The sequence below is a fragment of the Globicephala melas genome, chromosome 2 (assembly GCF_963455315.2).
Source record: "Globicephala melas chromosome 2, mGloMel1.2, whole genome shotgun sequence".
Classification (NCBI taxonomy): domain Eukaryota; kingdom Metazoa; phylum Chordata; class Mammalia; order Artiodactyla; family Delphinidae; genus Globicephala; species Globicephala melas.
In genome coordinates, this window is record NC_083315.2 from 142,430,916 (window position 1) to 142,453,053 (window position 22,138).

General features: G+C 32.7%; 1 protein-coding gene across 15 annotated transcripts in view; it reads left to right on the forward strand.

Annotated features, from left to right (window-relative positions):
* The window catches only part of GPHN (gephyrin), a 623,627-nt gene that overhangs the window by 94,865 nt on the left and 506,624 nt on the right, over positions 1-22,138 (forward strand). For all 15 annotated transcript variants that reach the window (XM_060294925.1, XM_030855270.2, XM_060294927.1 and 12 more), the window contains exon 2: positions 18,365-18,443. In XM_060294925.1, the coding sequence (XP_060150908.1) occupies positions 18,365-18,443 (79 nt within the window). The remainder of the gene's footprint in view (positions 1-18,364; positions 18,444-22,138) is intronic.

Sequence of the window (22,138 nt, forward strand, 5' to 3'; positions counted from 1 at the left end):
AAAAGGATAGATAAAGATCTGCCATGTACTCTTAAAGGAAATCTGGTGTGGCTACACTAATGTCAAAGTAAACTTTAAAATCAAGACTAGATATAAAAGATGTATGAATATAATGATAAAAGGGTCAGTGTTTTAGGAAGTTATCACAATCCTAAATCTACATGGACATGGTAAGATAGTTTTAAAATATATAATGCAAAAATTGGTAGAAACAAAAGGAGAACTAGACAAATCCTCAATCATAGTGGGAGAATTTATGATAGCTCTATTAATAGCTGATAGAAGTAGATGATCAAAAAATAAAGAGATAGAAGAGTAATCAATGACCTCATTAATAACTCTACAACATGTCACTGGAAAATGATAGAATACACATTCTTTTGAAGTTCATATGAAATGTTAGCTAAAATTGACCACATAGGTCATATAGATTAATAGCTGTAAAGATTAGTGCAGTTCTTATTATAAGACACATAGATTTTTTGTTTGTTTTTTAAAATTGATGATCTAGTCTAAAATTTCTTTGGAAATTCAAAGGGCCAAGTATAGTCAAGGGAATCTTAAGGAATAACAAAGTAATTGGAAGACTTTAGGATACCAGATATTGATTTTCTGTAACACTAGAGTTATTAAGACAGTGATATTGGTGCAAGGGTAAACTAATGGAACAGAATAGAGTGTTCATTATAGTCGAGAGAATAATGTCCTCCAAAGATGTCCAGCCCTAATCCTTGGAACCTGTAATATGTCACATTATATAGCAAAAGGAACTTTGCAAATACAATTAGGGATGTTTAGATAGATAGATGATCCTGGGTTATCTGGGTGTGCCCAATCTAATCACTTGAGCCCCTAAAAGCAGAAAACTTTCTCTGGCTGGAAGCAGCAGATAAATGCAGCAGAGGTGAGAGTTGGAGAGATTTCAAGTATTGGGAGGATTCTATGCACTATTATTGTTGGCTCTGATATTCAGGTGCCCATGTACAAGGGCTAGAAAGAGGCCTCTGGTTGCTAAGAGCAGTCCCCAGCTGACAGCCAGCAAGGAAACAGAGACATGAGTCCTGAAACCAAAGGACTTGGATTCTGTGAACTTGAATGAGTTTGGAAGTGGATTCTTCCCAGAGCCTCCTAATAAAAGCCAAGCTGACAGACACCTTGATTTTGGTTTTGTGAAACCTGAAGCAGAAAAACCAGCCAAGCCAACCCAGACTTCTGACTTACAGAACTGTGAGATGGTAAATTTGTGTTGGTTTAAGCTACTAAAATTAAGTTAGTTGTGTTAATTTGTTACAGTAGCAACAGAAAACTATTAAATCCAGGAAAGGATTTATACATACACTATCATCTGATTTACAACAAAGATAACATTGCAGTACTGTACAGAAGAGAATTTTTCCCCCATTGGATATCCTTATGGAAAAGATGACCATTGACCTCCACTTCACATCATACGTAAAAATTCATTTCAGATATATTATAGGTCCAACTGAGAAAGATAAAAAAAATAATGCTTTTAAATGAAAACATGGGAAAATATCTTCATGATCTTGGGTTAGGCAAGGGTTTCTTAAACAGTAAACAGAAAAATTTGATAAACTGGATCACATTACAACTTAAGGAAAGACTGTAAAATTGGATCACATTAAGAACTTTAGGAAAGATACTATAAAATACTAAAATGCAAGCCATAGGATGAAAAAAGTTATTTGCAATACATATATACAGCAAAAGATTCATTTCTAACAACCCAATTTAAAAAATGATCAGAAGACTTGTAAGATACTTCACAAACAGTATGTGATCAATATGAACATGAAAAGGTGCTCAACACTGATAATCATTAGAGAAATGCAAATTAAAATCACCACAAAATATATATCTCTATACTTCCACCACAGTGGCTGGATAAAAAGATGACATTTCCAAGTGTTAAGAAGTTATACAATTATCCTATACACAAATTGGTACTATCACTTTGGGAAGCTGAACAGTGTTTACTAAACCTGAACATACATATTTTCTGTGATCCAGGAATTTCACTCATAGGTATATATCTGACAGGAATATTTGCTTATGTTCACCAAAAGACATGTGCAAAATGTTTATAGCAGTGCTATTTGTAATAACCTAGATTGAAAACAATCCAGACGTCTGCCTATGTTAGAACAGATAAATAAATCATTGCATTTTCATGCTGTGAAATACTATACAATGAGAATGAACAGTGCACAATTAAATTTAAAAACATAGATGAATCTCATAAGCATAATGTTTACCAAAAGGTACTAGATAGAAGAAGACTGCCTGTAGTGTGATTTCATTTATATAAAGTTCAGAAACAGGAAAAACTAACGTATAGTTTCAGAAGTTAGATAGTAATTCCTACTGTTATGGGTGGAGTAGTGACTGGAAGTTTTGCTTTTTAAAAAAGTAAAGATTTACACCCTGCTTCCAACAACATCTATGGTTATATTATGGTTATATTAATATATGGTTTTATTATCCTCTACTGTGGTTATATTAGAGGAATTGGCCTTTTAATTCTTTTATTTCCTGTTCTATATGATAAGTGATTCTGTTTCACTTTCATCAGTTTAATGGCACTGATTATTTACACCTTTACTTGAGTCTTGTACCTGTGCCAGGCAGGTAGGTAGGAAGGTATATGCATAGTCAAAGGTAACCAACTGAGATTTATTTGTAAGTGATGGCTTAATTCTAGTGAGATTTTAAATTACTACTTTTAATTAACCAGGTTTTTGGCCTTCATTGGAGTTTACCTTTAGAGCTGCCTGACTTTATTGCAATTTGGATTTCTCTGTTACTTAGATTTATGATTACTTCTGTAAAATTTCCAGTAAGCCTTGGGTTACATTGTGAGTTTGGGAAGAAGTAATTACAAGTATATAGTAAGGTTCTCAAAAAATCTATGTACTTCAGATACCATCTTTCTTAAATTTGTCTATATAAATTACAGTGTAATCTAGTGGTTCAGTATACTTTTTTAGATATTCATGATGCTTTCTAAGATGAATTTTATTCTCTGCCCACATTAATATCTTTTCTGATTGCCTTGTTAATTAGATAAACCTTTAACTGTGAAATGTGCCATCAAAAATGTTTCAGTTTTGCTTTTATCCTTTTAAGGGAATGTATCACAAAGCCAAAGCAGAGACAATAGTAATGATTACAATAATAGAAATAATAGCAGTAACATTTATAATGTGTCTGGCAGTATTCTAATCACTTCATCTGTATTGACTTATTTACTGCTTGCAACAACTCTGAGAGAGGTGCTATTATTGTTAGCCTCATTTTAAACATGAAAAAGTCAAGGAACAGAGAGGTTAACTTGCTGAAGGTCACACATTGATTAAATGGATGCTAAGATCAAATCCAGGTCATCTAACTTTGGAGTCTGTGTTCTTAAACCACTATGCAAGTAAAAGAAGGATAAGGAGATTTTAAAATTCAGTTGCTAAGTAAACTAGTCTGAGGTTTTTACAAAGTTTTGAAGAGGTTAATTATTATATTTAAATAGAAGTGATTAATTCTTACATAAAAATTTATAATTGCATATTTAAAATACTAATTTAAAATTTGCAGTAAGGCATGCAACTGTTTACTTATTTCATGCTTAGAAGTTTTGCTGTGTTTTTCTTTTCTTTGTTGAAAGAAGAAAGTAATTCATGCTCTATCCTATGGAAGAGTGGCAGGTTGTTCTATAGCTCCATGTGATGAAGTTGATATGGAATTCTTAAATTGCTCCTTGGAAATTCCTGAATATTTAGGAACTTCCTAAGAGTATTCTGGAAGCAAGCATTAAATGGAGAACATGGTACTTAAAAATCTATGAAGCAAATGAAAAGTAGAAAAGAATTGGTATGAATGATAAGAATGACACTAATCTGAAAGATATTTATCTGGCTCCATTTATCCAGGTTTTTCTGATTTACTTATCATACATCCCAATCCTCAGTCTCTTTCCAGGTTGGTACATCTTTATTTTAAAATTTTCAAAGCTGTTTAAACTGATTTGGGTGCAGCATTTATTTATATAACTTTATTTTATAGTTTTACAATTATCTCGTTTGATATTCAGGCTACCCCTATGAGATCGGATAAGGGCATATAATTGTCCCTATTGTATAGATGAGGGGCATAATGCTTAAAAAGGTTAAAATGTATATACAAAGTCACCTTATAAATAATGCAACATAACTGTGTTTTGAAACACAGTGGGTTTTTTTCTACTGTTATTGGTTACTTTCAATACAATTTAAAAAAACTTACATATGATTAAAATCACACTATTAAGAGTTATAATTTAGTTGCAAAAGATGAAAAACAACTCAACAATGAAAATCAGATGATTGGATTAAAAATGGGCAAAAAACTTAAATGGACATTTCTCTAAAGAAGATGTACAGATGACCAACAAGCATATGAAAAGATGTTCAACATCACTAATCATTAGGATAATGCAAAATAAAACCACAATGATATATCACCTCATACCCGTTAAGATGGCTACTGTCAAAAAATCCAGAAAATAACAAGTATTGGTGAGGGTTTGGAGAAACTGGTACCCCTATGTGCTGCTGGTGTGAAAGTAAAATGGTGCAGCTGCTATGGAAAACAATATGGCAGTTCCTCAAAAAGTTAAAAATAGAATGATCATATGATACAGCATTTCCACTTCTGAGTGTATATGCAGAAGAACTGGAAGTAAGATCTTGAAGAAATATTTGTACAACTATGTTCAAAGCAGCATTATTCACATTGGCCAAAACGTGGAAGCAACCCAAAAGTCCATTGGCAGTTGAATGGATAAACAAAATGTAGTATATACGTAGAATGGAATATTGTTCAGCCTTAAAAAGGAAGGATATTCTAACTCAAGCTACAACATGGATGACCTTGAGATATTAGGCTAAGTGAAACAAGCCAGTCACAAAAAGAAAATACTGTATGATTCCACTTACATGAGATTCCTAGAGTAGTTAAAGGCATACAAACAGAAAGCAGAACTATGGTTGCCAGAGGCTAAGGGTAGGAGAAAATGAGGAATTGTTGCTTAATGGGTACAGAGGTTCAGTTTTGCAAAATGAAAAGTTCCTGAGATTGGTTGCACAGCAGTGTGAATATATACTTAAAAATGGTTAAGATGTGAATTTTATGTTGTGTATTTTACCATAATTAAAATTTTAAAAGTGAATTGTATAAAGTTTTAAGAAAAACGTAAATCAGATTATGCCAACCCTCCAAAGCCTCCTAGTATACTTTAAATACAATTTAAATTTTTAAGAAAGAGATTAAAAACTGTACAAGAAATGTGTATGTGTTTCTTACAGTTAGATATGCTCCTTCCCTTGTATTAAAGATCTTTTAATTTTTACAAGAAACCAAATATCAGCACGTCTTTTACTTTTGGATGTATAACAACTCAAAATATTTTATGTAGTATTTATGTGTGTTAAATGGGAAATAAAGGAAGATTTTAAAATATATATTCAAATATCATCTTAAACAAGTTGCTACCTTGATTTAAAGATCAACTTGCAATGGCAATCAACTTGCAAATCCAGGGGAATTTGCTATTACCTGTGTGTTTTCAGTTTTACCACAATGGAGTTATTGATAATGTGGTATCAGAAGGTTAAGAATCATGTGGTGGTGTGTATGTAAATCAGCTGATTTTGCAGCCAAATAACCCGAATGTTATTGGTGTTCTGGGGATAAGTTTTATGATTGCAAATAGTTGGAAATGATTGTGAATGATGTGGAGAGAAGGATTTTTAACTATGGACACTTGGAGACTTTGCTGCAGTGGGTTTAACTCTGCATACTGACTACAAAATGAATGAGGGAAACAGAGCTCCAATGAAGATGATCTGAGATTTGCATGATTCAAAGTCCTTTACCTTAAAGGAATCCTTACTGATGGTTATTGCCATGTTAGAAGAGATATTTTTAATAAAAGACACATATTCAGAAATTAATAAAATAACATTTACTCTTGAAAATATTCCATAATGTCAGTCAAGGAACCTTGAATTTAATTATAAACCCATTGTACATTTATCAGTCCTGTTGATCTCTTTGCCTTAGTAATGTTAACCATACATCTTATTTATATGGTATCTTACAGGTCTCAGTGTGCTTTAACATATTACCCATTTGCTCTTTTCAGCAATTCTGAACATTAGATAGTACAGATATTCTTATTCCCGTTGTGTATATAGGTGAAGAGTCTGAAGGATATATACTTATGCTCATATAGCTAGTAATTGATAGAACCAGACTTGAGGTCGCTGTTCAGACTTTACTCTTACTGTTCTTTCTGTTGTACCATTGATTTTAAAACCTGACTGTACCCCAAAATCTTAACTCACAATTGCTGAGACAGAAGGAGGTTCTGGTACTTAAACAAACAAAAAACAAAAATTCCCTGGATGTTTCTGATGCACGTTATGGTTTGAGAAGCATTGTCCTTTACTATGGTTAATTAAATTGATTGCAGCAAACATTACTCTTAAAATTTTTTCATAATACAATGTACAATTTGTTGGGCATCTTCCCAGGAGATCTGGTGACTACTCATTGTATTCCATAGCTAGTTATCTGATATTTGTCTTCTAGAAGAGAAGGAGCTAGAATTGCTGCTGAGCCTCCAGTTCCTTATAGAGAAAACTCCTGATTGCTTAATAGGTCTTACAAATCAGAATATTTTTGTCTTCAACAGAAGTCTCAGGACTGATTTCTAATTCCATGTGAACTGAGAATGGACAGGACTTTTTATTTATTTATTACAAATTATGATCTAATAACTTCCACAAGGTAGAAGCAGATACACACACACAGAGACACACAGAGGCACAGACACACACAGACACACAGACACACACACACACACACACACACACACACACACGAATAGTAATTGTTAAACACATCCAGTACACTTTACTGCAATCGAGTACTAGATTTGACTCTTAAGTATCCTGGAAACCAAGACAAAATAGGAACAAAAAAAATATGTCCTGTGGATATCATTATCTGAAAAGAAGAATCATATCAGTTTTCCAGGAGAGTCAAACTTCTCTCTTAAAAAAAAGTGTGAGTAATATTCAACATAAGCAATTTATAAAGCATAATGGATAAGGTATTCAATTATGGACTTATAAAAGATATATAAATGTTTTTCTATCACTTTTACTATTATGCTTTTGTAAGGAGGTGAGCATCAGAGGTTTTTCTTAAAAGGAAGAAGGTTTAACTATTTTAAATTACATGCAGACATATTTGGTTGTTCTAAAAAGAGATAATTTTTGGTAGTTTCTTTCACTTTTCTAACAGGATTTTTCACACAGCAGCAGTTTTTGGTGAAATACAGTTTATATATATTTCTTTTTATGGATGGTACTTCTTGTTTTAAATCTAAGAATTCTTGCCTAGCCCGTAAGACTTTCTTCTGTTTTTTTCTAAGAATTTAATATAATTTTACATTTCACATTTAACTCTATGATCTAGTTTGAGTTAATTTTTCTTTAAGGTGTGACACAGGTGGAGGTTAAACTTTTTTGCCTCTGGATGTCCACTTTTTCCAGCACCATTTGTTGACAAGATTGTCTTTCCTTCATTTAATTGCTTTTGTACTTTTGTCAAAAATGAGTTGGGCATATTTGTCTGGGTCTGTTCTGGGTTCTGTGTTCTGATTTATTGATATGTGTGTTCATCCTTCTGCTAATACCACACATTCATGATTACTGTATCTATATGTCTTGAAATCTAGAAGAGTGGTTCCTCACTCTTAGTTCTTTTTCAAAATTGTTTTAATTATTCTAATTCCTTTGTCTTTCTGTATGAATTTCAGAGTGATATTGTGTAGATATACAAAAAATTCACTGAGATTTTGATAGGAAGCATGCTAAACTGGATGTCAATTTGGGGAGAATATGTATTGTTACTGTGTACTGTGTTGAGTCTTCCAATCCATGAACACCATATATCTCTCTTATTAGTTCTTTGATTTCCTTCATCAGCATTTTATAATTTTCAGTATACAAGTGCTGTACAAGATTTGTTAGATGTACTTACGAGTATTTCATTTTCTTTTGAACAATTGTAAATGGTATTATATTTTAACTTTAAGATAATGTTTTCATGGCTAATGCATAGAAATACAGTTGATTTTTATATGTTGATCTTACATCCTAACATCTTGATAAACTCACTTATTAGTTCAAGGAGTTTTTGGTAGATTTTGTCTGTTGATGACGATGTTATATGTAATGAGGGATAGCTTACTTCTGTCTTTCTAATCTGTATGCCTTTTGTTTCCTTTTATTGCCTGTTGCACTGGTTAAATCTTCCATTACTTCATTCAGTAAGAGTGATGAGAGGAGACATCTTCATTTTGTTCCTGACCTTTAGGGGAAAGCATTCAGTCTTTTTACCATTGAGAATGGTTTTAGCTGAAGATTTTTATAAATGCTGTTTATCAAGTTGATGAATTTCCCTTTTATTCTTATTTTTTTTGAGATTTTTTTTTTATTATTATGGAGGGATGCTGAATGTTGTGAAATACTTTTTCTGCCTCAGTTGAATGATCATGTGATTGTACTTTAACCTTTTACTATGTTGGATTACATTAATTGTTTTTCAAATTTTGAAACAGCCTTGCATCCCTAGAATAAACCCCATTTGGTCTTGGTATGTAATTCTTTTTATATATTGCTGAATTCTGTTTGCTGACTTTTGGCTAAGGATCTTTGGAGTCTATATTCAGATGGGAAATATTTGTGGGATTTTGTTTTTTGGTACTGTCTTTGGTTTCTGCATCAGGGTAATAGTAGATTCATAAAATCAATTTGGAAGTTTTCCCTCCACTTGTTTTCTGAAAGAGATGGTATAGAATTGGTATTAATTGTTCTGTAGATATTTGGTAGGATTTTCCACTGAAGTCATCTCAGCCTGGAGATTTCCTTTTTGGGGAGTTTTTAAATTTCAAATTCAATTTCATTTATAGTTGTAGGATTATTCAAATTATTTATATCATATTGGGTGAATTGTGGTAATCTGTGTTTTTTGAGAAATTGGTCTGTTTTCTTTATGTTGCTAAATTTAACTCCTTTATAGTTGTTTGTAATATTCCTTTATTATTATTTTGATTTCTATGGAGTCTGTAGTCATATACCTCCTGTTTTATTCCTGATATAGGTAATTTGTGTCTTCTATTTTTTTTTTTCTTTGTCAGTCTTGTTAGAGGTTTGTCAACTTAATTGATCTTTTCTCAGACCCAGCTCTTTAGGGTATGTGTCCTGGTGACAAATTTTCTTAGTTTTAACTTCATTTGAAAAATGTCCTAATTTCTTTTCCACCTCTGAAGGATATTTTCACTATATATAGTATGTAGGTTCACAGTTCTTTTATTTGAGCACTTCTTTCTTCTCTGGTTTCTGATCTCCTGTCATTTGAGTTGTTTTTCTGCTATTGATAAGGTGTAGTTTCTCTCTCACTGTTTTCAAGATTTTTTCTTTGTCTCTAGTTTTCAGAAATTTGGCCACGATTTGTCTTGGTACAGATTTCATTACCTTTCTCTTGTTTGAGGTTTGCTCAGCTTCTTGCATCTGTATGTTTGTGTCTTTTGCCAAATTTGGGAAGTTTTCAAGGCATTATTTCTTCAAATACTTTTTCAGCCCTGCACTTTTTCTCCTCTCCTTTAAGACTCAAACGATAGGAAAGTTAGGACTTTTCTTATGGTCCCATAGGTCCTTGAGGCTTTGTTTATTTTTAATTTTTTGGGGTCTATTTTTCTGTGATTAAATGTCTTTATCATTTCTGTATTGGTACCTATCAGTTGTCTTTTTTCATTCAGTTTGAGATCTTCCTGGTTCTTTTTATGACAATTGACTTTTTATCTTTTTTTTTCTTAATTGAAGTATAGTTGATTTACTATGTTGTGTTAGTTTCTGGTTTACAGCAGAGTAATTCAGTTTTGTATATATATTCTTTTTCATATTCTTTTCCATTATGATTTATTACAGGATATTGACTATAGTTCCCTGTCAATACAGTAGAACCTTGTCATTTATATATTTTATTTATAGTAGTTTGTATCTGCTAATCCCAAACTCCTAATTTATCCCTCCCCAAACCCCTTTGGTAACCATAAGTTTGTTTTCTATGTGAGTGTTTCTGTTTTGTAAGTAAGTTCATTGTATAATATTTTAGATTCCACATATAAGTGATATTGTATGGTATTTGTCTTTCTCTGTCTGATTCACCTCACTTAGTATGATAATCCCTAGGTCCATCCATGTTGCTGCAAATGGCATTATTTCATTCTTTTTTTATGGCTGAGTAGTATTCCACTGTATATATATGTATATATGACATCTTCATTATCCATTCATCTGTCGATGGACATTTAGGTTGCCTATTGTAAATAGTGCAGGTATGAATATTTGGGTGCACGTATCTTTTCAGATTAGAGTTTTATCTGGATATATGTTCATGAGTGGGATTCCTGGATCATATGGCAACTCTGTTTTTAGTTTTTTTAAGGAACCTTCATACTATTCTCCATAGTAGCTGCACCAATTTGCATTCTCACCAACAGTGTAGGAGGGTTCCCTTTTCTTTACACCATCTCCAGCATTTGTTATATGTAGACTTTTTAATGATGGCCATTCTCACCAGTGTGAGGTGTAGTTTTGATTTGAATCTCTCTAATAATTAGCAGTGTTGAGCATCTTTTCATGTGCTTGTTGGCCATCTGTATGTCTTTTTTGTAGAAATGGCTGTATGGCTGTTTAGGTCTTCTGCCCTTTTTTTTTTTTTTAGAAAGCAGAATTCAGTATTAAACTCCAAATTTCAGGGTTTTTTAAATTAATTAATTTATTTTTTCTGTGTTGGGTCTTCATTTCTGTGCGAGGGCTTTCTCTAGTTGTGGCAAGTGGGGGCTACTCTTCATCGCGGTGTGTGGGCCTCTCACTATCGCAGCCTCTCTTGTTGGGGAGCACAGGCTCCAGATGCGCAGGCTCAGTACTTGTGGCTCACGGGCCTAGTTGCTCCGTGGCATGTGGGATCCTCCCAGACCAGGGCTTGAACCCGTGTCCCCTGCATTAGCAGGCAGATTCTCAACCACTGCGCCACCAGGGAAGCCCTTCTGCCCGTTTTTTAATTGGGTTGTTTGTTTTTTAGATATTGAATTGCATGAGCTGTTTGTATGTTTTGAAAATTAAGCCCTTGTTGGTCGCATTATTTGCAAATATTTTCTTCCATTTCCTAGGTTGTCTTTTCATTTTGTTTATGGTTTCCTTTGCTTTGCAAAAATGTATAAGTTTGATTAGGTCCCATTTGTTTCTTTTTGCTTTTATTTCTGTTGCCTTGGGAGACTGACCTAAGAAAACATTGGTACAATTTATGTCAGAGAATGTTTTGCCTATGTTCTCTTCTAGGAGTTTTATGGTGTCATGTCTTATATTTAAGTCTTTAAGCTATTTTGAGCTTATTTTTGTGTATAGTGTGAGGGAGTGTTCTAACTTCATTGATCTACATGAGGCTGTCCAGCTTTTCCAGCATCAGTTGCTGGAGAGACTGTCTTTTCTCCATTGTATATTCTTGCCTCTTTTGTCAAAGATTAATTGACCATAGGTGTAAGGGGTTTTTTGGGGGCTCTCTATTCTGTTCCATTAATCCATAATGACACTTGATATTTTTGTTGAAACCTGGGCATTTTGGGTATTACATTATGAACTGGGATCTTATTTAAATCTTCTGTTTTTGCTGGCTTACTCACACGTTGCTCAGGCAGGTAAAGGGAGGTAGTCATTTCCTCTTTACTGCCAGGCTGGGGTAGAAGTCAAGTTCTCCATTTGGCCTCCTTTGATACTTGAGTTAGGCTCTCCACGGCACTGCTAGGTGAGAATGGTACTTCTGGCCCCCCACTGAGTCTTCAGTGATCTCTCATTGTCTAGGATTGGTCGGTGAACATATATGAGGATGGATGAATATATTTGGAAGTTTTCCCAATAACTTGAGTTTTGATATGGGATTTAGCCAGAGATATAAAAAATAGAGGAGAGTATAAATCAGTTCTGTAATTTATGCTGTTCTGTGCATAGTCATGGAAATATGCTATACTAATGCATGTGCTAGGGATTAACATCAACTAGCTCTGTATGGTGCATGGTAATCCTGCTGTGTTCCTATAAACCAGAGATCAGTAAACTTTTTCCATAAGGGGTAGATAGTAAATATTCTGGGTTTTGTGGGCCAAGAGGCAAAATTGAAGATATTATGTATATACTACTATCACAAGAAAGAAAACGTATTTTTACAATTTCTAAAATTTATGAAATCCAAATATAATTATAATAATTAAGTGCCGTATTTGTCATACACATTTACCAATTTAAAGAATGGAATTGGGTGAGGAATGATTAGAGTTTACAGTTAGTATTTCTTGTCATCAAAATAAATTGTAAATGTTCATTTATTAATGCTGATTTGTATGGAGTGTTTTATTTTTGCGTATGTCTTTCCACTCATTGAAAAGATAGTTACTGGTGAATACTGATATCAGTCCATGAACAGATAATTTTAATGGAGCACATTAATTATTTGGAATGTGGTTTTAGAATTCTATTAAGTTTTCTTGCCTTTTAGCATGTATATTACATTGCAGAATAATCAATGTCCAATTGAAGACAAGGTGGAGGCTCCTTAGTTGCATAGTTATTAAGTGGATTTTAAAATATGAAAAAATTTCTTTCCACTTGGATCAGATCCAAAAAATCCTGCTCAAACTGTAGTTTGAACTCAGGAAACATATCTGTTGCAAATTTATTGGGAAAGGAGATTTCGCTTATTGTTTTAAATTTTCTCAGCGTGGGAATGTGTTACCTTTTGACAGCAAAGTGCACAACAGCTTGAAATTACTTAAAATTACTTAAGATTCAGGCATCATTGGTAGTTGTGAAATGGTTATCATAGTATAGGTTTTACATATTAGCATTATTTTGGCTTGTAATTTTAGGTTGGATATATTAAGAACATTACTAAATTTCCATCATGACAATTTTTATCTTCAGTTTGCTCAGTAATAGTTCTTTACTTAGTTTGCGTCCTTTTTAGGAGAATTCAGGGAACTTTTCTTCTAGGAGGTAGAAAATGGTAGGACTTAAACATGGAAAAAAATATGAAGTGGCATACGAGGGTAGGTAATTGGTAATAGTCAAATGCATCTTAAAATGAATCTACTTAAAATGGGAAAAAAATTTGGTGTAAGAAATGGATTAGAGTCCTAATATTCATATGGAATTGCAAGGGATGCTGAGTAACCATAAATATCTTGAAAAAGAAAAAGTTGGGGGACTCACAGTTCCCAATTTAAAAGCTTCTTACAAAGCTACAGTAATAGAAACAGTGTGATATTAGCATAAGGGTAGACATTATAGATAAATGGTATAGAATTGAGTCTAGAAATCAGCTCATGTGTCTGTGAGTATTTGATTTTTCAGAAGAGTGCCAAGGCCATTCAATGGGGAAAGAACAGCCTCTTTAGTAAATGGTGCTGGAACAACTAGATACCCACACGTAAAAGAATGAAGCTAGACTCTTACTTTCACACCATGTACAAACATTAAGTCAAAATGAATAAAAGACCTAAATATAACAGTTAAAATTTTGAAATTCTTACAAGAAAACATAGGGGAAGTTCTTCATGACCTTGGATTTGGCAATGGTTTCTTAAATATGATACCAAAAGCACAAACTACCAAAGAAAAAATAGACAAATTGAACTTCCTCAAAATTAAAAACTGTTGTGCATTAAAAGACATCTAGAGAGGGCTTCCCTGGTGGTGCAGTGGTTGAGAATTTGCCTGCCAATGAAGGGGATACGGGTTCGAGCCCTAGTCTGGGAAGATCCCACATGCCGCGGAACAACTGGGCCCGTGAGCCACAACTACTGAGCCTGTGCGTCTGGAGCCTGTGCTCCACAAGAAGAGAGGCCGTGACAGTGAGAGGCCTGCGCACCGCGATGAAGAGTGGCCCCTGCTTGCCACAACTAGAGAAAGCCCTTGCACAGAAATGAAGACCCAACACAGCCATAAATAAATAAATAAATAAATTAAAAAAAAAAGACATCTAGAGAGCATAAAGACAACCTACAGAATGGGAGAAGATATTTGTAAATCATATGTCTGGGTCTAGTATCCAGAATATATAAAGACGTCTTACAACTCAACAACCTAATTAAAAAGTGTGCAAAGAACTTAAATAGACATTTCTCCAAAGAAAATATACAAATGGCCAACAAGCATATTAAAGAATGCTCAACGTCATTTATCATTAGGGAAATATAATCAAAACCACAATGAGATAATACTTCACACCCCACTGTTACGACTAAATTTAAAAAGACAGACAATAACGTCTGTGGATGTGGGGAAATGGAATCCTTGTACATTGTTGGTGGAATGTAAAATAGTGCAGCTGCTTTGGAAAACAATTGGCAAAAAGTTAAACATGGAATTTCCGTATGATCCAGCAATTCCATTTCTGGATATATACCTCAAAGAGTTGAAAACAGGTACTCAAACAAATATTTGTACGTGTGTGCTTACTTAACCTCTTCACAATAACTGAAAGGTGGAAACAGCTCAAATGGCCAACAAAGGGTGAGTGGATGAACAAAAGTGGTACATACATACAATGGAATATTATTCAACCATAAAGAGGAATGATTTTTCTCTGTACATGGATGAACCTTGAAAACATTATGCTCAGTGAAAGAATTCAGACACAAAATGTCCTATATTGTATGCTTCCATTTGTATGAAATATCCAGAATTATTAAATCCATAGAGACCAAAAACAGACTGGTGGTTGCCAGTGATTGGGGGAAGGGAAGGGAGGATTGGGGACTTGCTGCTTAACGGGTACCAGGTCTTCTCTTGGGATGATGAAAATGTTTTGGAAATAGACGTGGAGGTGCACAACATTGTGAATGAACTAAATGTCACAGAATTGTGCACTTTAAAATGGTTAATTTTGTGTTATGTGATTTTCATCTGAATAACAAAAAATATAGAGATTTATCTTAAAAAAATGAAACCAGGAATTATGGAGTTAGTCTAATTTTTCTTATATCAGGTATTAATTGAACTATCTGATATATTTTCAAAATAAAAGGAATTAAGTGCTCCTATTTTTTGGTATATTTTAAAATTACAGCATAATGACATTTTCCACTAAACCTTTAACTTTCACACTGTGATCATAGAAAGGGACAGTTTTTGAAAAATATGTATGTTCCTAAGAACCAGCTCTTAATTTTGTGATATTAATCATTGGAACAAAGAGCATAGTAATTCCTTTTGTTGGCATATACTGGGGGGGGGGGGAAGAACAACAAAAAAATATGATGACCAAACTGATTGATTTTGGTGTGATTTACACATGAAAAAAGTATGTTCACTAGCTTCTTAAAATCTACCATGTTCTTATTTATAATTCAAAAACAAGATTTGTTACATTGGTGAAATATATTTTATTTTATATTTTAAATATATTTAAATATTTTAAATATATTTTATTAAAAATAAATATATTAGGCAGGTAGAGTTTCAGAATATTTGTTAAGAAACTATTGAATTTCTTTAGATTTCTTGCTCTGTTTTAAACTTAAACTTTGGATGAGATATGAACATTAGAAAGTGCCTCCTTTAGCAAAATTCATTTTCATTAGCTGACTAATAAGCCTTTATAGGAGCAAAGGTTTATTCTATTTTAATTAAGCCTCCCAAACTTTCAGGCTCTTGAAGTTTTAACTAAGCTCTCATATTTGCCAAATTGGGCAAGAAACTTTATGAGAACAAATTTTATGATATAATATATTATAATTTCAATATTAGTTCAACGCAACTGGAAACCAACTTTTCTTATAGTGTGGCAACATTATATTTTTTTCCTTTTGGCCCTAATTAGGAAATGTTGTAATGAGCATTTGTGTTAAAATTATGAAGAGCAGGAAATTTGTCTCGAATCAACAGGTTGAGATCAGTGTCTGTTAAATATGGAGAGAAAATTATATATTGATCAAAATTACCTCATTGTGAAAAAAAAAAGTAGGGGATACCTTTTTGGAGTTAATAATAAAACTGCAAACTTGATTTCAACTTCAGATCCTTTAAATGCATCATTATATACGTTTTTCATTTATATTAGAGGCAGATTCAGATTTAGGGAGCTTATAATTTTGAGCTGTAAGAAAAGGGAATATAAAATATGAATAAAATATTAGGTAATGGATTTTTGAAAGGGACAAGGCAAGTGTTATATTCTTGTTGCTCCTTATGAAGATTGAAAATGGCTAAGAGATACATAATAAAACTGTTAAATTGAAATAGGAAATAATAACTTAATATTTATGCTTACAAATACAAAACTTTTATATGAGTAAAATTTTATTTCACCTTTAATTTTGGGATGGATATTTTATCAAGGTATAGACTTAGATTCTAGATATTCCCCCAGCATTTTAACTATATTGTTCCATTGTCTTCTGTGTTCCATAGTTTATGTTGGACGCTCAGCTGCAAGTTTTATTGTTTTTCCTTTGAAGGTGATGTGTCCTTTTTTTCCCCTTGCTGTTTTTAAGGTTTTCTTCTTATCTTTGATTTTCAGCAGTTTGCTGAGGGTGGTTTTCTTTCACATTTTCCAGTACAGGGTTGGCTGTATTCCCAGAGTCAATGAGTAATGTATTATATCAGTTTTGGAATATTCTCAGCTGTTTTTTCTGAAAATATTGCTTCTTCCCCATTCTCTCTCTTCTCAACTACAATTACATTAGCTGTTTGATTCCAACATGTCTCTTATGCTCTGTTCTTTTTTTTTTCTTCTTCTTTTTACTTCAGTTTGGATGCTCTCTTCAAGTTCACTAATCCTGTGTTTTGCTGTGTTGAGTTGGCTAAAAACCCACCCACAGATTTCTTAATTTCAGATACTGTATTTCTCAGTTCTAAAATTACTATTAGATTCTTTTTCACAGATTTTAATTCTCTATTGAAATGTGAGAACTTTCATCTACTGTGAACATTTTTTGTATATCTTCTTTAACTTATGGTTTTCTTAAAGTCCTTGTCTTCTAATTCTGTATTATCTGTGGGTTGGCATATACTTTCAACTGTTTATTGGTCACATTTTGTCCCCTTTCCTGTACTTTGTAATTATTATTGTATACCAAATACTGTCTATACTAGGATAGAAATTGATGTAAATGTTATTTTCTTTCAATATTATATTAGAAAGAAATGATTAAGTGTTAACCGTCTCAACTCAGCCACAAATTGAGCTGGGTGGTTTGAGTGACAGCTTTAGATATACTCAGTGTGCCTCTGGTTTTAAATGTCTTAAGGGCCAGACCTGTTGCGTTGCAGTTATTCCTCTGTGCTGTGGCTTTGTACTAATGTACTATGAAATTGTTGGAGATTTTACTCTACCATTTGGCTTCTGCCCCCTTTTACTCATCTCCCCTCTCAAGGTGGGATGCTTTTGATTGAGAGCAAATATCTTGAGGGGAGACCTATTGAAATTCTGCACTGAAAGTGGTAGACTCCATCTGTTGTAGTGTGACTTTAACTCCTAATCACTTCTGCACTGCAGAAAACATTATTTGCCCTGTGTCCCATTCTCTTCTCCTTCCCCCAGAACTTCTTGTACAGTCCTAGGCCCCAGCAAATCTCGCAGAAGAAAACTGTCTGTGTCTTGTGGGTCCCATGGAATTCCAGTCTGTCATTGCCCGCCCAAGAGCTATCGCAAACTATGCTGGTTTTTCTTTTCCCTGGTAGTGTCCCTCTGTCTGGTTCTTACGTCTAGATGGTAAATCCTCCCAGTAATGAAACAATCAGGAGGCTCAGCTTACCCAAGAAGAGATAGCACTTTTCTCCTAGTTTATCCTTTTTGTATCCAAAGTTCTCCATTGTCTTTAAAAATATGATTTGGGGGGATAGTTTACCTTTTTTTTTTTTTTTTCTAGTTGTTCTGGAAGCAGTGACTTGCCACTATGGACTGGTAAATTAGTCTTGTAAAAGTAAAATAAAATTTAGACTCGTATGTTTATTCTTTTATATATTGTATTTATATAAAGTCTGTGTGCTTAGATTATTGATGTTATTGAATGTTAATATTTGCTGTTCAATCTACCAGGCCTAGAAATTGATCATTCTTGATGTTTAGAAAAACCCTATCCAGAGAACCAATTTTAATTTCAAAATTCCTTTTGGACAGTAATAATTTAAATGAAATGTAAACAAAAATTAATTTTCTTTTTCTTTCCCCTTTTCCTGTTTAGTGAGTGATAGTTGCTTCAGGAATCTTGCAGAAGATCGCAGTGGGATAAATCTCAAAGATCTTGTACAAGATCCTTCTTTGTAAGTATTTGGTTTTCAGTATTAAGTGTAAATTAAAACTTTATGATTTGTGTGACTTTTTCCAGAAGAGTTGTAACAGAACTGATTTAAGGTTGAGTAATTTCTTGTTTTCTGACAATTTGTGTTACATATAGTGAAGCACATAGAACAGTTTCAACAGAAGTGAAGTTATGGAACACTTTCTGTTTAGAAATTGAGGAGATTTTAGAAGATGAGATAAAGTTGTGATTAATGATTGACTTTCAAAGAGTATCTACTAATGGTTGATGATATCTTACCAATGTGGCAGTAGATAGTAGGCAGGGAAGATGATTAGTAGTTGTTTTGCTTGGGAAGGCAAGATTGAATTTGTTTACATAAATTTTAAGCTTTTTTGAATAATTTATAATAATCATTTGTAAGTATAATTACAAATGTAAAACGGTTATTTGTAATAACAATATACTTGACTGTATTGAATGTATTTCTGATGTTTTACATTAGAACACTATGTATAGCACAAGATTTTTGAAGAGTTTTGTAGGTTTCAATTTTTAATGTTCTGGCTCATGAGTCAGTTCCATTCTTTATCAGAACATATTTCATATCAGAATATAATGTCACTTTCTATTTCTATTTCATGAATCAATTTTTTTCAGTTTTATATTAACTGCAAATCATGCATACTATCTTCTGTAGGAAAATATCCTTCCAGTAAGATCACCTTTTATTAAAAAAACATTCAATACTAGTTAAGCCCTGGGCAGCAGGGAAAGAAAATTGAGTGTGGGCAGATGCTTTCTTTAATGATACTTAATGCATTCAGTAAAATATATTATAACAAAAAATTACTCTTCCACATCAGATGTAATCTATACTCATCCAGATTTTACTAGTAATTCATTTAAAATTGTGTGAGGAATAAAACACAGGAGTGTGTTGAACCTGAAGGTTATTGATTTCATAATGATTTTCCAAGTCATTAAAAAATATAGTTACAAGACAGAATGGTGAAAATGATTGAATATTGAAGTTATTGTAATGAACTCATTATTGTAATGAGTTTCGAAATGAGTTTCCAATCCCAATTCTCTAGTTTTTTTTTTAATGTCTCTCTTTTCCTCATTCAAAAGGATTGTCAATATTCTTTCTCCATGATTTTTATTGAAAGGAAGATTGATAAGTTGTCCTTTCAGTTCTATAAATATTTAATGAAGAATAGAATTGTTCTATGTGGATATAAATATTCCTAGTAAATGAATATTGAATAACATGTGCATGAGGATATGGGAAGAAGCTTTACAATATCATTGAAAGATGTCACCCATTTGGATAAAATAAATTATTCCATTGTATTATTTGTAAGGTATATTTTTGGTACAGTGGGATTATATATCTTTTTAATGCAGTGTTTTTGGAAAAAAAAGTGCTTATATGGACTTCAATAATATAAAAGCTGTGGAGAATATACTTGAAAATTGGATTATAATAATGAGTTGTAGTGTTTTGAAATACTTTGGTACTTCTTCCTAGAATGTAGAATAATATTCATAATGTCACCTATCACTAAAATAGGAATTTAATCTTAGAGAAAATTTCTAAGAGAAATTTATCTCAGATCACTACTGCATTGAGTGGACAAAATAATTCTAAGTCTCTGTTTTAAAGTAGCTAGATATCTTAATTTAACATCATTCTCTTAACTTGGCATTAGTCTCTTGGCATTAGTCTTGAATGTAAGAATTCAGTGAGCAAGAATTTGTCTTTGCCCTTGACACTTGGATTTGGAAGGAACTTTTTTCTTAATAAGAATTGTCAAAATGTACTATTAATGACTGTAATTCATTTTTTAAAGATATATTTCTTACTTGCTGAAATTCTGTAGGGAAAGAAATGCCTGATGTGGAAAACGAATGTGTTTTTTTCAGTTGTTATGATGGGAAATATTTTATTTTGAGTTACTATTCTATAGCAACATTGACTTAGTACATACCTTAGTACATACCTCTTGTCTGGCACAGACTCCCAGATTTTTGATGTAATTCTTTACTGTTTGTTCATCAGTTCATGTACACTACTTTTTGGTTCTATATGAATTGTTTATGTTGTAACATTAAGTAGAAAATATTTCGGAAATAACTTTTCTGCAAAAATCCCCTCAAAAAATAACTGGCATTTGATGAGTACTCCTGACTAGTGTAAGGGTTGCTAAAATTGTATAATATGTTATTTTAATAAATGTTCCAAATAAAAAATATTATTAGAATAAGATATGTGTATTGAATGAATGCTCTATGTTAATATGCCTGGCAGATTTGTATTATGCTTCACCTACGTGAGCTCCTGATGCTGAAAGGAGTTGATGTGTGAAGAAAAATTAAGTACTGTGTTTCAATCACTAATGCTGTGAGAAAGGAAGACAGAATAAAGAGAGAAGGAAAAAGTAGGTTGAGAAGAACCCAGGCTAATCTGATCAATATTGACACTCAGAATGGTGTGTAGAGTGTCTTAATCAGATAAATGAGCAGGTATGGAATATCTGTGGACAAAGTATAGTAATAAAACCGAGTTGTATGTGTGTATATGTATGAATGAATGAAGTTTGAGAGGTTTACTGCCACAGAGGAGAGCAAAAGGGCAGAACCAAAAGTGACTGCTTTATACTCATATCTATGGCAAGCTAATGGAATAATGTGATAGATCCTCTGTAGTTTATCTAAACTGTGTATAGTACACAACCCAAGATTTTTAGTAAAATCATTGTAGTAAAAGTAATTATTGGGCTTGAGTGAACTGAGTGAGCTATATTGTGTGAACATGATGAAGGAGGGATGCCATGGGAGGAGAAAAAAAAAATAAAGTTGTGAATCCCTAAGCAAGACTTTCTGATCTTGTTACTAACTTTTGATTTGCTGTAATAATGAGAGCAGAATCTGACTTGTGGCAAGGTTGTGGTGAGGAGAATACATGACAAGCTCTCTTCTTTGGGTAGTTACTCTAAGAATATTTGTTTCTGTCGTAGTCTTGTAGGTGTTACGTACAAGACCAAGTAGAGGAACTTGACTTTCACTTTTTGCTAATAATGTGCCTAAAGATTTGTTTGACTTAGTAATTTGCATGTGTGTTAAATTTTGAAATAAACAATTAACAGCTTTAATTACTTATCTTCTATTTATGATTATAAACATTTTAAGAATGATTTCCTCTGCTGTATGTATAATTTGTCAATTTGAGTTGTTTTATGAGACTTCTTGTATTAGTTGTGGTCTTCAATGGCACATTGAAAAGTGTCAAATGTAACTTGATGTTATGTTAGAAACGTATCTAATGTGATATGTAATTTTCATACATACAAGAAACTATTAACATGGTATAATTAATTTTTGTTCTTTTTAAGTGGAGAGTTATGTGCTATTTAAATCATAAAAATTTTTGCTTTTTCTTGTTATCTATGCTGCAGAGATGACTATTATATGAAAAAGAGATACTGTATATAGCATACAGGAGATACTGTATATAGCATACTTTAAGTTATATCAGTTGTGTTCTCTATAGTGATAATTCTCAAAAATGCTTTCAAATTTCCATTGTCTATTTGCTGAAGATGAAAGATAAAACATATTAGCATATTTATGCTTTAGATTTGTTATTGCTTATTTATAAACTATTTAGCAGAGATAATTATTTGAACTCAGATTCATTTATAGAAATTATTA